The 15,452-nt window shown below is 38.0% G+C and overlaps 1 protein-coding gene across 7 annotated transcripts in view; it reads right to left on the reverse strand.

Moving 5' to 3' along the window:
• Positions 1–6,408: 6,408 nt before the first annotated feature.
• The window catches only part of exoc1 (exocyst complex component 1), a 98,712-nt gene continuing 89,668 nt past the window's right edge, over positions 6,409–15,452 (reverse strand). For all 7 annotated transcript variants that reach the window (XM_028802257.2, XM_028802256.2, XM_051927808.1 and 4 more), the window contains one exon: positions 6,409–8,856. In XM_028802257.2, coding sequence (XP_028658090.1) covers positions 8,704–8,856 — 153 coding nt within the window. In that variant the 3' untranslated portion in view covers positions 6,409–8,703. The remainder of the gene's footprint in view (positions 8,857–15,452) is intronic.

Consider the following 15,452-nt stretch of genomic DNA (forward strand, 5'->3'; position numbering starts at 1 on the left):
ACCTAATGGCAGTAAAGGTGCCGTTGTCTAGCCTGTAGAGGTCTGTGCGTCCCTCCATGGATATGCCTCCCTGGACCATCACTGACACACCACCAAACCGGCCATGCTGAACAATGTTACAGGCAGCATAACATTCTCCATGGCTTGTCCAGACCCTTTCACATCTGTCACATGTGCTGAGAGTGACCCTGCTCTCATCTGTGAAAAGCACTGTGCGCTAGTGGTGGACCTGCCAATTCTGAAATTTCTATGGCAAATGCCAATCGAGCTCCATGGTGCCAGGCAGTGAGCACAGGGCCCACTAGAGGACGTCGGGCCCCGGGCCACCCTCATGAAGTCTGTTTCTGATTGTTTGGTCAGAGACATTCACACCAGTGGCCTGCTGGAGGTCATTTTGTAGGGCTCTGGTAGTGCTCATCCTGTTCCTCCTTGTCCAGAGGAGCATATACCGGTGTCCTGGAGTCTCCTCCATGCCCTTGAGACTGTGCTTGGAGACACAGAAAACCTTCTAGCAATGGCACATATTAATGTGCCATCCTGGAAAAGTTGGACTACCTGTGCAACTTCTGTAGGGTCCAGGTATCGCCTCATGCTACCAGTAGTGACACTGGCCATAGCCAAATGCAAACTAGTGAAAAACAGTCAGAAAAGATGAAGAGGGAAAAATGTCAGTGGCCTCCACCTGTTAAACCATTCCTGTTTTGGGGGATCATCTCATTGTTGCCCCTCTAGTGCACCTGTTGTGAATTTCATAAACACCAAAGCAGCTGAAACTGATTAACAACCCCCTCTGCTACTTAACTGACCAGATCAATATCCCAGAAGTTTCATTGACTTGATTAAAAAGTGTTCCTTTAATTTTTTTCAGCAGTGTATATATATATATATATATATATATATATATATATATATTCACGGCATTCGTAGTCTGTGTCACAATCTGATTGTATGGGTGGTTACCTACCAGGTAACGCTTGTGGTTGGCCAGCAATCTGCTAACATCCGCCACGGTGCCCTCAGTTTGTGAGGAGCAGATCATAGAATGGTTGAAATAGTTTACTGTCAAATAAATGCAAAGAGTACGCTACACGTGTTTCGCCCTCATTCTGGGCTCATCAGGCGTACACACTCCACTGCACTCCCTCTCGGGAATCGAACCTCGGACGTCAGCGCCAGAGGCGATGCCCCTAACATTGCGCCACGGCGTATATATATACAGTATAATTATTTCCTCCAGCTGGTGTACAGTAATTCTGCATGTTATTTATCAGGTTACACAATGAATTATGGGTGCCATTTTTAACTCTTGAAAGACAACTGACTGGCTCGGTGCAAGTCTGTTAAAACACTGTTTGTTTGCAAAAGCTATTATATTTTCATAATTATTAATGTATTTATGAATTCAATTTCAATATCAAAATACTACCATCAAGAAATATTTTAATGTGGGTTTTATAACCTATAATATGGACAATGCAAAATGTACAGAGCAGCTTTAAAAAACAACACCAGGTGTCAGAATATAGTTTAAAAAAGATGTTTTGATCATTTCTGTTAATTTGTTACAATAGTTAATGTTGGTTTTGACAAAGTGTGCCTATAGCCATAGTTTCAATAGTTCACAACACTTGTATTGCAATAATGACATTAGGCAGGAAAATAACCACGCAGGCACACGAGTTGGATGTCCACATGGGGGTAAATATTTCTTCACTGTGCAGAATGTTGAATGTAGGACTTCTTCTCAAGCTAACACCACACACCTATTGTTTTCAGCAGTGCCATTTTAAACTGAGACCACTGACTCACCAAGCCTACTACCGGAGTCTGTCCTCCATGCAGCCTGCAGAATAGGGAGGAGGAGGAGGCTGCAGCAAGGGGTACTTGGGATCCTCTGCCTTGCACTCTTAATAGCTCGTCTCTTAAGGTTAATGGATTGGGAAAAATGTACTAAAAGTAGCTCAAGAAAACCGATATATGAGTCAGTGCTGTTGCAAGGAGGCAGGTGGTTGGGAACTGTTCCCTGAGAGAAACGAGCAGATGGTGGTGACAGGGCCCGGTCACTTCTGCTGAATGCCCAGAAGCAGGAGTGACCAACTATTTCAAGTGGGCTGCATTTGAAGGCCAAGGGATGGCAGTGAGTGGCCTGAGCCAAATATAAGGGTTGACTGTGCTTTTCTGCAAGCTGAGCAGACTGTTACGTGAGCAGCAGAGATGTGTTTGAAAAAGAAGCAACGTGGCTTGTGATTTTTACTTTCTCGTATATGAAGTATAGGGAAAGTATTGTAATCGTCCAAAGATTCGATGTTGAGATTTTGATGAATCTCGACGTTTTAGACCTCCCTGACTTTCTCGTATACGAAGTATAGGGAAAGTACTGGATTCCTCCAAAAATGCCATTTTGAGATTTTGATGAATCTCAATGTTTTAGACCTGCCTATTTTTTGAGTCCAAAAAATAACATTTTTTTAATTATGTTTCTGTGTCTGTCTGTGTGTGTGCATGCAAACACAATAACCTGAGTAAACTTTCGCTTAGGTCAACCAAATTTTGCATAAAGGTATTAGGAACAAAACGTAGATTTCTATCAACTTTTGGGCTATTTACATTAACCAGAAGAGGTAGTTTACCATTTATTCATGTAGCTCCAGAGTCTGATTTATTCATCTTTACTTTAATAATAATTGTTGAATATATTGTTGATGGTTCTTTAATGTACATAATATAAAAATATAATCATTATCTTGTGGTTTACTCCTTAAATATTCATCCCCATATCTGAGTATATGAGAAAGTCTAGGGGAGACCACTCCCGATTTTTGATTATTGGGATTATGTTTTTGGAATTTTAAACTCCAACATGAACACTGTTTTTATTCGGGATTATTTATTTGAAGACTGCACCGTTTGCACTTTTGTTTGAATAAAAAGCACTTTTGCACATTTGGGCCACTTCTGCTGTTAGTTATGTATGTATCTTCATGGCCCAGTCCATTCTCAGTCTATGATTATCGATGACCCGCGTTCAAAGGAGCTGCAGCCAACCTGGATATCATACGGTAAGACCAATTAATTTGTTTTGGGGCTTTTAAGGACTTGCTGCAATTTTACTATGGCAGAGAGATTGTACAACAAACATTTTTATTACCAAGACAAAAAAAATCAAACACCCCACAAATTTAGTACAAAAAGTTGTGATTTATTGTAGATTTTCTGAAACCATAACTGGGTCAAAACTATTCAAACACCTAGTTAGATAGTAAGTAATGCTGAAAGCTCCAAAACTCAGTGCCTCTTTACTGTGGGCTAGTAATCGTGAGGGGCTACAGCTGGTAGCTTCTATGTGGTGCTTTTTTGACAGCAACACTCATTGGACTGACCAGCACACCTTAGAATGGGAAAGTCCGAAGAGCTCAGTGTAGATGTGACAAAGGCGATCGAAGATTTACACAGGTCAGGATTTTCCTGGGGGCCATTTCTCAAGAACTTCAGATTCCAAGATCAAACAATTGTTCATAAATATAAGTTATTTGGCGCTGTAGTCACTTTGTCAAAGTCTGGAAGAAGACCTATACTGTCACATTCAGCTGGTCAGAAGCAATCCAAGAATCACCAAGGCACAGGTCTGCCATGAACTGAAAGCTGATGGAACACCAGGATCACTGCCCACAGTCAAGCAAGTTTGATGGTGCCATGGGCTGAGAGGCTGTTGTCCAAGGAAAAAAACCCTGCTCCAAAATCAACACCTTCAAGCCTGACCAAACTTTCACATTGGACAAAGACTGAGTTGTTTGCACACAATGACTAGAGGTATGTTTGGGGAAAGTGAGGCATTCAACCCCAAGAGCACTGTGCTAACTTCTAAGCATGGTGGTGATGGCAGCTTCATGCTTTGGGGCTGTTTGGATGCTAGTGGAACTGGTGCATTGTACACCGTAGATGGAATAATGAATCAGGATTACCTCAGAATTCTTCAGCATAACCTCACACCACCAGCTGGAATGTTGAAACGTGGGTATTCCAATGGGACAATGACCTTAAACATAAATCAAAGCTGGTTTTGGAATGGCCAAATCAGACTAACAATAAGTGTTTGGAAAGTCCTGACTGCAACAGACTGTGCTTAAAAGTCAGGTCTGTGCAAGGAAATCAAATCTGGTTGAACTCTACCAAATCTTAAAGAAGAGTGGTGAAGTATCCAACCAAAATTCTGCCAGGTTGTTGATGGCTACCAGAAGCATGTGATCAAGGTGAAATTTTCTCACCAAACAATAGGTATGTTGTACTGTATGCTTAATTTTGACCCCCTGATGGTTTCAGAAAATCCACAATAAATTAAAACTTAAGAGCTATACTTGATTTTTTTTTGTAATAAAGATGCATGATGTACAGTCATTGTGTCACAGAAAAACAACCATTGTAGAAATCGTTGAAAGCCCCCTACTTCCCTGACATACATGTCCATTAGATGAGTGGATGGAGACTTTTCACCACACCTGTACCAACGAGCACTGCCCCATGTTAACACTTTAACAGAGGGTCTCCCGCCAGGCTTATTCTTGGTGGAGGTCCATTTAGATTTATCCAGAACCATCATAGATTCTTCACAATGAAGAAGAGATTTTGTGAATTGAACCTGGACTGTAAAATGTGTTTCAGATGTCAAAACCTCATTAACATCTTTGTCAACCTGCTTAACCCAGATGAGGACCAAGAGGGACTGGATTCTATCCCAGAAACACTGAGAGCAAGACAGGAACCAGCCCTGAGTGGGGTGATGGTTTTGGCAGTTCCCAGTGCAACATCACCACTCAAACTGGGTCAGCTTAGAATATTTACTCAACTTCACATGCACTTCTTTGGGATATAAAAAGGGGAAAAGTGCAGCAGCCAGAGAACAACCTATGCAGACTTCATCAGTGGTCTTCTTATATCCCCAAGTTGTCCTGCTGCACTAAGCTCTAAAACGTCTAACACTCTTACCAATGAAGTTCCTTAAGCCTAGTGTACAGTTATGTGCCTGTGTGGCCAAAATGGTGTCAGGCTTGGAGATGAATGATGAATTTCAAGGACAAGCTGGTCGCATGCGTGCCAAGCTGGTGAACGAAGAGCTAAATATGATGCAACTGGTCATCAAAATGCATGGAATACATACACAAATATTTGAAATGCATCAGCTCATTATGCAGTTCCCCCACTCATGAGAATACTACACTCGACCTTCCTTCACCGCTTTTGGTCAATAGGTCTGACACTCTGCCTTCTACTTTTCTTCCTCTTAAAGTCAGTAATGGCAGACACACAACTCTTCTTCCATCAGCCGAGTCTCATGTTCTCTGTTGTGACATTGTTAGCTATGCGACTCTGACCACACACTGTCACTTTGACTAGGAGAGTATCAATGTGCGAATTGAATGGGCCGCAACAAGCCTGAATGCATTTTGGTTGCTCACCACATGAATGCTTTGTCGTGCAGTCTGCATGTCAGTTTCATGTGGTAAGTATAAACCAGGCTCTGGGCTCCAACATTCAACTGAAAACTATATCACGAAAATTTTTACCTTATGAAACCAAACATTTATATTTAGTTTGAGGAAGTTTTCATTAAATATGAAGAGTTTACTTTGCAAAACAGATCTTTTGAGTTTGAAAGGTACTATAAAAAGATGCTGGCAAAGCCAAACAGAAGAGAGACCTTCCATTGTCTTTAGATGGCACTATTATGTAAGATGTTTCACCCAGAAGTACCCGATTTTTTATAAACCAGTAATGGTGCACTGCACAATAACGTGCAGTGAATACACTTGACTTGAGCATTCCTAGTTTTCATCCTCTTTCTCTGTACATTTATCATTCGTTAGCTCAGAGGGTGATGCGCTTGCTGCTTCCTGAGCAGCTCTTCTTTTCTTCACCCTAGCAGCTCACTTCTTCTTTTCTTTCTACGTTAAAATTGATTAAGTCAGTGTTTGTGTTGCAATCACTTAGTATGTTTTCTTTAATATTTCACTTAAGCTGGCACTTAAATCATTTTTGAGGCAGATTGAAAACTTAAGATATGAAGAGGTAGGGGACAGCGAAGGTGGTAAGGAGGAGAACAGCATCCGTACACATGCACTGCACAGCCACTGCCAAGAGTTGATTCTACAATAAAATATAAAGAGGAAGAACCTTGGAGGTCAATCATCACCCCAAAAGCAGATAGTAGACATCATGTAGTATATGTATATCAAGTTTCAGGTCAATAGGACAGTTTACGAGCTACAGGCGATTTAAAATCCTGGACAGACAAACGAACAGCCAAGGTAGTATATTATATATAAAGATAAGTCGATATCAAGCCTGACAACAAAATGTCTACTTTTGGTTCACTTTCAGTTTTTTTTTTTCCAAATACAAAGACTCAGACATACTGGTACAGTCATCTTTATTAAATATTTAGCAAACTCACAAAGAAAAAACTTGCTTACATGAACAGATATTGGCACTAAATAAACTGGCATCACACACAATGCCTATTTATGTGTTAGTGAAGATGTACTTTATTTTAGTGTTCAGGGCACAATTTTCCAACTCCTTCTTTGTGACACAATCCTAATGACCTGATATGTAGCCTTAATGGAAATAATCCCCAGCTTGAAGCAAATTTCTACCAGGCTAACAACAGTGCTTAATATCACCCAGTGTGGCATTTATTAGGGGCGGGGGTTGATTTGTTTCAAACTTTTTTTTTTTTTTCTTTATGTAAAATTCAAGTTGTGTGTATGGAGTGTTATTTGATTTTAATAAATTCAATAAAATTAAAAAAAAACAAATATTGAACCATAAAATAGAAAAACAAGACTGATGTCAATTACTATATATTCCTGTTATTCAGCATTGTTTATCATTATGTAAATATATTAAATAAGATGCCGTGGGTGGCTGTCACACACTCTGTGGTGCTGTGCATTTGGGATATGTGGCAGTGCGCAGGTTTTTTTTATAAAACCAGTCAATCTTGGCTCCGCAGCTATAGGAGTGTGTAGTAGTAAAGCTTTGTGGCCCTGGAGAGAGTAAATTGCATTTGCATGTGAAAGCACGATCGGTTGAGCCAATTTCCTCATTAACAACCCGCAGGGTGTACTTAAGGCACCCCTACCCACAATCGTATAAAAGAAGCTTGACAGGGTGAGGCAGCACAGGGGAGAGGAGGCAAGAGGAATGGCACTCCTGTTGAGCAGCACAGAGGAGCAGGGTGTGCTCGAGTACTGCAGGGGTCCTGCAAGAATCTGGATTGGTGGAAGGATGATGGAGGTCCAGCTCAGAGCATCCCAGGATATGGTGGTTGGGAGACAGAGAAAGGGACCGCAGTTGTCAGTGTCCAAGCTCGGACGAAAGACTCAAATGGTGATCTGGGGAGAAGGAGGAAGACAGTAGCATTCAGCTGGCAGGAGATTGTGGTGGTTAGATAGTGGGGGGAATGATGGATTTTCATGTATGGAAGGACTCTTTTTCCTGGTTTTTATCTCCACAAATGCAACAGATTTTATTGTAGATCTATTGACTATCCTTATTGAAGATGGTAAATTGAGAAATGAAAGCACTAAGCACTGTTTGCACCACTCTGTGATGTTCCATGTCTTCACTCAGCCCAGTCCTATCGATGTCCCAAGTTGAAGAGGAGCATACTAGCTGTGGGCAACCTGGGCATCACACATCCCTACAAATTCAATACATTGATGCAATACATTTTTTGTCTTCTAAAACTATTTTAAAAAGACATCTTCAAGATTGCAGTCATCCATAACAAGAAGACACTTTCATCTCTTCTGTCTCATGCCAGATGGCACGGCTCCAAAATTCAAACTGTTAATATCCCTCAAGGCTCAGTCCAAAATACAGTTTTAAGAAAGGACAAGTAAAAGGGCTGTTTAAAAGGCATAAATTAATAAAATATTACAGCGCAAACAAAAAAAAAGAAACAAAAGGGATGTCAGAAGAGGTAAATCATGAAACAGTGCTACAGGATTTATAATTAAAAATGCAGATGATGATAGTGTCTTTAAAAAAAATATCATTATGATATTCCTGAATTCATGGTATTTCTTGAAACTTGTACTTAATTATAAGCTTAGATTAAAAAAAACAAAACATTTTTCAACTCAGTGCCACTTTTTTTTTTTTTTTTTTTTAATTTATTTTGCAGGGATTCATATTTTAATGCTATTAGTTATAAAATTCTCACACACGCTTAATCCAACTTAGGTTCACAGGAGGGGTTAGTAATAAATTAATTAAAATATGCTGAATGAAAATAAGCATACTGTATCTGAGCTGTACATAATTTTTAACTAGTGTTCTATTTTAACTGTAGTCTTAAAACATATGAATGCCATCTAAATACCAAGTATAATTTTAACTAAGGAAAATAATTGTAATCACTTTAAGTAATTTCTTAGGGTAACCTGATAGTGTCCTATGTACATATGCATAACACAAAACAACAAAATATAAAATTAATGCATTTAACAGGTGTCTAGTAGTAAGAAATCTGTTACTTGACATCTTCCCTAATAATGTATAAACAATAAGCAAAAATAAAGTGGAAGGTAGCGTGAATAAGTAGATTGCACAGTCTTCCCATTCCAAGCTGTGTCTGAATCAAGCAGTTTATTAACACCCAGCCCGACACCTTCTGCATGCTTTACATTTTCTGATACAGAATTAATGAGACTGGGCGATGCTTGAAAAATACTCAAGAATATCCTGAATTGTGAAATCCATCGTAATTCCAGATCCGGGATAGCAGCGACCAATTAATCCAACAAAGTGCTTATACTGCCGAATGAACTCATCCTGCATAGAATGCCACACAACCTGTTAGAAAAATAGGCAAAAAAGAATAACTGGCACACAATAAATGAACAGATTAGATTAATACTTTAAAACACTGCCAAGTGGAAACATTATTGAGTAGTGTCTTTCGGCATCCATCTGCACAGTAAAGTAATGCAATATTTGTCATCACAATATATGATCCACACACTGTGGAAGAGTGGCCATATTTGTGGGGTGCCATTTTTGGGAGAAAAGAGACTATGGCAACACTTTAGTTTAGAGTACTGGAGAAATGTATCTATTACCGATTTATGATTAAGTAACAAAACCTTAATGTACTTCTTTGGGTCTTTGTAACAAATACAATGTACCAGTAAAGTCTTTCTTCATCTCTGCAATGTGACTGACTAATAAAACTTCACTTTGGAGTGGTCTGAGGTGGCTTCACTGAGACACATTTCTCTTGATATCACATATTTAGTACAAGCCCTGGGAATCCTTCACATTAACAAGTTATTTTACCATCATATCAATATGCCACATGGCTAGGGTTGCCAGACGTCCCTTATATACGGGACATTTCCCATATTTGATAATTTTGTCCCCTGTCCCATACGTTTCAGGGACACCTAAATGTCTCGCATTTAGTTCATTTTCAAATTTCTTAATAAAAATATATTTTTACTACCTTCTTACGGTACTTAGTTGTAACTTTATAAGTAACGAGCTGTATATACCCGGCGTTGCCCGGGGCAGAAGTAACCTAATCGGTCAAACACTTACATATATACCAAAGTAAACCTAATCGGTCAAACAGTTACATATATAAAAAAACCGAACCTAAACGGACAAACAGCTAATCTATATACATAAGCAAACCTAATTGGTCAAACAGTTACATAAATACAAAAGCAAACCTAATCGATCAAACAGCTTCATATATACAGAAGCGAACCTAATTGGTCAAACAGTTATGCATGTGCAGAATGATTTTACAAACATTATGCGTGTTAACAATCATTAAAAAGAAAAGATTGAGGAACTGTTCTTCTATATGTGATGAAGCCACTAATCAGACAGATTGTTTTCAGGACCCAGCTGTTTCATAACTAAACTACTGCCACCCCAAAGTAATGCCTAATAGTGGTTTTTGGGGTAGCTGTGGAATAAAAAGGGTGTTTTTTAGTCAGTAAGAATCTGACACTACCCTTCAGTACGGGCTGAAGGGTGCCTATGTAAGGTTTTACATCCTTCCCGTATGGAAAGAAAAAACATACTAAACTTTTTTTTCATCATTACACATAATCTCAGTCAAATGGAAGTACGCATTCTCAATTTATTTTTATCTAATTTTTACTTTTTCACAAAGCCATCCCATGCGAATTTGTATGAATAAACTTTTGCTAGAGAGTTAGCAAAAGTTTATTCATGCACATATTTTAATACGGATAATCTATCTCTAATCAAGGTTCTCATTTTCATTCTAATTTAAAATAATAATAGATACTCATTTTTTTCTTCTGTTTTAGAAAAACCAATCTATGCCACCTATGTCTTCGTCAAGTCAGCTTCATCCAGCTTCATCACATATAGAAGAAGAGTTCCTCAATCTTTTCTTTTTAATGATTGTTAACACGCATAATCTTTGTAAAATTATTCTGCACATGCATAACTGTTTGACCAATTAGGTTCGCTTCTGTATATATGAAGCTGTTTCATCGATTAGGTTTGCTTTTGTATTATGTAACTGTTTGACCAATTAGGTTTGCTTATGTATATAGATTAGCTGTTTGTCTGATTAGGTTCGCTTCTGTATATATGAAGCTGTTTGTCCGATTAGGTTCGGTTTTTTTTATATATGTAACTGTTTGACCGATTAGGTTTACTTTGGTATATATGTAAGTGTTTGACCGATTAGGTTACTTCTGCCCCGGGCAACGCCGGGTATATACAGCTCGTATATATATATATATATATATATATATATATAGCAAAATACCCGCGCTTTCGCAGCGGAGAAGTAGTGTGTTAAAGAGGTTATGAAAAAAAAAGGAAACATTTTAAAAATAACGTAACATGATTGTCAATGTAATTGTGTGTTGTCATTGTTATAACTGTTGCTGTCTTTTATATATATATATATATATATATAGATATATATATATAGATATATATATATATATATATATATATATATATATATATATATTATATATATAATATACACACACACATAAACATTTATATACATATACATAATATACATATCTACATATACACATGTACATATATATACACACACATACATAAACACACACATAAGACTTACTGAGTGAAACGGGCTTTCATTGACAATCATGTTACGTTATTTTTAAAATGTTTCCTTTTTTTTTCATAACCTCTTTAACACACTACTTCTCCGCTGCGAAGCGCGGGTATTTTGCTAGTATATATATATATATATATATATATATATATATATATACATATACACACATACATGCAGTTTTAATAACACAGAAATCAATATAAACATTAACATCATTATCATATGAGAATATGAAGTAATATATAAGAAGCACATTTCATATAAATATAAATTATTAAACAGTAAAATCTTCTTCTGTAATTTGCTACCGTGGCAATTTGTGTGTCTGTCCAGGATTTTAAATCACCTGTAGCTCGCAAACCGTTGCACCTATACACTTGAAATGTGGTACACATATAGTACGTCACGTCTACTATCCGCTTTATGGGTGATGATTGTTTTAGTCTTTTTATCTTTATTTTATTTTATTGTACAATCAAGTCCTATCTGCGCACAGCAGGGCAGCCGTGGGCGGATGTGTATGGTGTATTCACTCGATGTTATCGTGCATTGCGCTGTCAGTGGTATTTTGATAAAAGAATTTGAACAACATATAAGAAGCGTATAAATTATTAAACAGTAAAACATTAACATTTAAGAAGTAAAGTTACATTAAGTACTACTGCTGTGCCTTCGGGTATACCTCATTTTTTGTTTGCCCATTACATGCTTAAATGTATACATTTTTTGGTGCACCTACCCGAGAACACGCGACATATAACCGAGCGTGGTAGAAGCATGGATTTTAAACACGCGTTGAGTTGATGTGCTGGTCTCCCTCGTGAAATAACTGGTAATGTTTGACTAAAATCTACAGCGAGTAAAACGACATTAGCTCCTATTTTTTTTTTACGATCTCTGAGATGTTGCTTTTTTCGGTTCAAGGCTTCATAAGCTCTTTTATGTTGTATGGTGTACTTATCCCAAACCATCATCTTTGAATGTTGCAACACTTTCGCCTTGTATGTAGATCGGGGTAATTACATTCATTGCATTCCTAGTCTGAATCACAATGTGATTGTATGGGTGGTTACCTGGCACTGTAGGGTTGCCACCCGTCCTTTAAAATACGGAATCGTGCCGCGTTTGAGAATGAAATTGCGCGTCCCGTTTTGAATCAATACTGGACGGGATTTATCCCGTATTTTTTTTATCATTTTTTTTTTAAAGCAGCGTCTCATGCAAATCATCCCACACGCATTTTATGAAGATGCCGCCTTTTCTACTTTTGATTGGGTAATACTTGATGTCATCGTTAGTTTGATTGGTGTTTTTAACTGTCCAGTGAGTAGGGCGTGTCTTTCAACGGAATGAAAAAAAGGCCCACCCGACGACCCACCCATTCCATTTTATATATATATAGATTATACTTTCTTTTCTCAGATTCTCTTGATGAAAATAACCCAAATGCAACGAGGAAACTAGTGTTTGCTGCCTGTTCGCAACTTGTTCAGTTGCTATGGTTGGCTGAGGACAGCGACACTGTTACCGTTTTGCTCTCCAGCCGTGCTGCTGTGCAGTTCAACAAAGTCAACAAAGTGTGTTGTTACTACTTGCCATGGCCCACTTTTTTTCTAACTGCCTGTATTAAATAATAATACTATTTCTCTGTTGTCTGTATTAAATAAATATTTTCAAATCATTTAACTTTTACAGAATTGTTTTTTAGCCTGTATTAAATAATTTTCAAATGATTTTACTCTTGTTTTCCTCATAACCCATTAAAATCCTTGCTTTATGTTTTTAACTTATGTCTTCTACTTTGATATAATGTATTGGTCAGGGTATGTAGGGGGCATGTATACATTTATATTATATATATATATATATATATATATATATATATATATATATATATATATATATATATATATAATATATATAGAGTAATATAGAGAGATTTTAAGAGTGTCCCGTATTTCTAATTTTCTAATCTGGCAACCCTACACACTGCACAGAGGTGAATAACCTATCCATTTGTTAAGGTCTTGCTACATAAGAGTAAATGAGTAATAGATACATTTTTGCAGTACCTAAAGTGTTACCAAAGCAATAATACTGGTACAGTAACACCTACAGTAACACCTCAGTCAGTGAATCCTCAGAGAATGAATTTCCTTTATAACAAACACAGCATAAACACCCAATCACATATGCACATATTCAAGTATCGGTCTGTTATAGCTATCATTCTGCAACTTCCTTACACAGAATATTGGCTATCTATCGTTGATACTGTGGGTTGCTGTAAAATGCGAAGTTATAACACAAGTGCTTAGTTATTTCATGTGTACTCTAGTCATGTTAATAGCTTTAGATAATAATAAATAGAATTTGACTAGCATATTACAAAAAAATAAAACTGTATACTATATTTACAAAGAAAATCCTAGATTATGAACCAGGATAAAAGAAATGCCATTCTACAGAATCAGTGGGCTAAGTACCTGACCATGAAAGAAGCCAGCGCACAGTGCTGAAGGTGGGGAGCAGATAGAAAGCATTTATTTGAAGGCATCTTGCTGCTTCTTTGCTCCTAAAGTTCAACCATGTAGGTGTGTGATCACCAGCGAGTCTTCTTAAGGATCCAAAAGTCATGTGAAAGTAAGGCTGATGGTGCTATCTCTGAGCCCAAGTGAGAAGCAAGGTGTGAGGTGGAGCCGGCGAACGTTACAGATACAGATACAGATAGGAACATAAAGAGCCGTGAGGAAGGAGCCATCAGTGGCAATGTACGGTGGCCAAGAAACAACAGGAAAGATGGCATGAGCCCTGTGACATCTCTGCAAACCACCCTAGCACCTCATCCACCAAGATCATTACACATGTCAATGTTCCTCCTCTGTTAGTGCCAAGTTGGATGAGATCCTGCAATTGTGGGAGGATTCCTTTTTCTTAGCTTACTCTGCAATTTCTTTTCTATTAATGAGATGGAGTAGAGTGCTATGAGGCAAATTACTGCTTGTGGGTGAGGGTCTGTCCAAAACAATACAATACATTATGTAAAATAAATACTGTCCATGAATCAAAAAATGTTTTATGTTGAAGTAGCCTGCTTGGGTTATAATGAAAGGGGTTACAAAATAGTTGGCAAGTTAAGATCAATTTGACAATAAAAGGATACTTTCATTGTCGAGCAACATTAAATCAACTGTACTCTGGCTACTTTGTGGTCATTGACTGTATAGTTTGTATAATGTTTATATAGCTTATATAATGTGTTTTAATATTTTGCATACCATTTAAAACAACAGCACTATGTTACTTTTTCCATGCCAAGCTATTGATATTTGAAGGAGACAATTCAAACATGCATCTTTTCACACTAGCAATAAACAAGCTTTCTTTGGGGTGTGCAGGCACACATCTAGAATAGGAAGAATGTTGAGCAAATTACATAAAGTGATTTCTGGATTACTGTTGTGTTAAAAATGAAAGTAAAGTACAGACACAATTACAGTAGAGTCTCGCTTATCCGACATAAACGGGCCGGCAGAACGTCGGATAAGCAAAAATGTCGGATTAATGGGAGGTGTTAAGAAAAAGCCTATTAAACATCAAACTGTGTTATAATTTTACACATTACAAACCTAATGATCATGTTTTACAACAAAACAGAAAAAATTTACTGAAAAAATGAACTTACTGTTACAGAATTGTCTGAAGTTAAATACAGCATGCACTGTACTTAAAAAGTTCAGTTCTGTGATAATTTACAGAAATTTTTGATTGTAGTCTGCTTTCCTGACGAGTGCCGTTTCTTCGCTTCCAAGTCTCGCCATCTTTGCAGCATCATTATGTCAATTCCTGTAGCTTCTTCTTGTTGCTCAATGTATTTAATTGCAGTTTCTAGAGCCTTAACTCCGTCACTCATATAGTCAACATCCGTACGAGCGTATACTGTTTACTACAGCATTGTGACTGCGTGTGTGTGTGTGTGTTTGTGCTGTGACGTGCGAGTCCCCGTCTTGCACCCGAAAAAATGAAGCTGAGTCTCAGTACTTTAGCAACACCAGCTTTATTCATCTTGAAACAGCAGCAGCGCAGCTATTTATTGTAGCGGGATCTGCCACTCTCCTATACACAGACACAGCAGTCAGGCAGGGCCATGGCCAAGTAATACTGTGCCCTGCGCATTTATAATGTTCCTTGTTCCTTGAATCACCCATCGATGGCAGGCGCTTATAGCATGTCCGCGATCTTTTCGGATTCACTTTTACAGTGAACTGCTACAGTGCTGGGAGACTGTGATTGCTTTGGGACGCTC

Source organism: Erpetoichthys calabaricus, chromosome 5 (assembly GCF_900747795.2).
Source record: "Erpetoichthys calabaricus chromosome 5, fErpCal1.3, whole genome shotgun sequence".
Taxonomy (NCBI): Eukaryota; Metazoa; Chordata; class Cladistia; order Polypteriformes; family Polypteridae; genus Erpetoichthys; species Erpetoichthys calabaricus.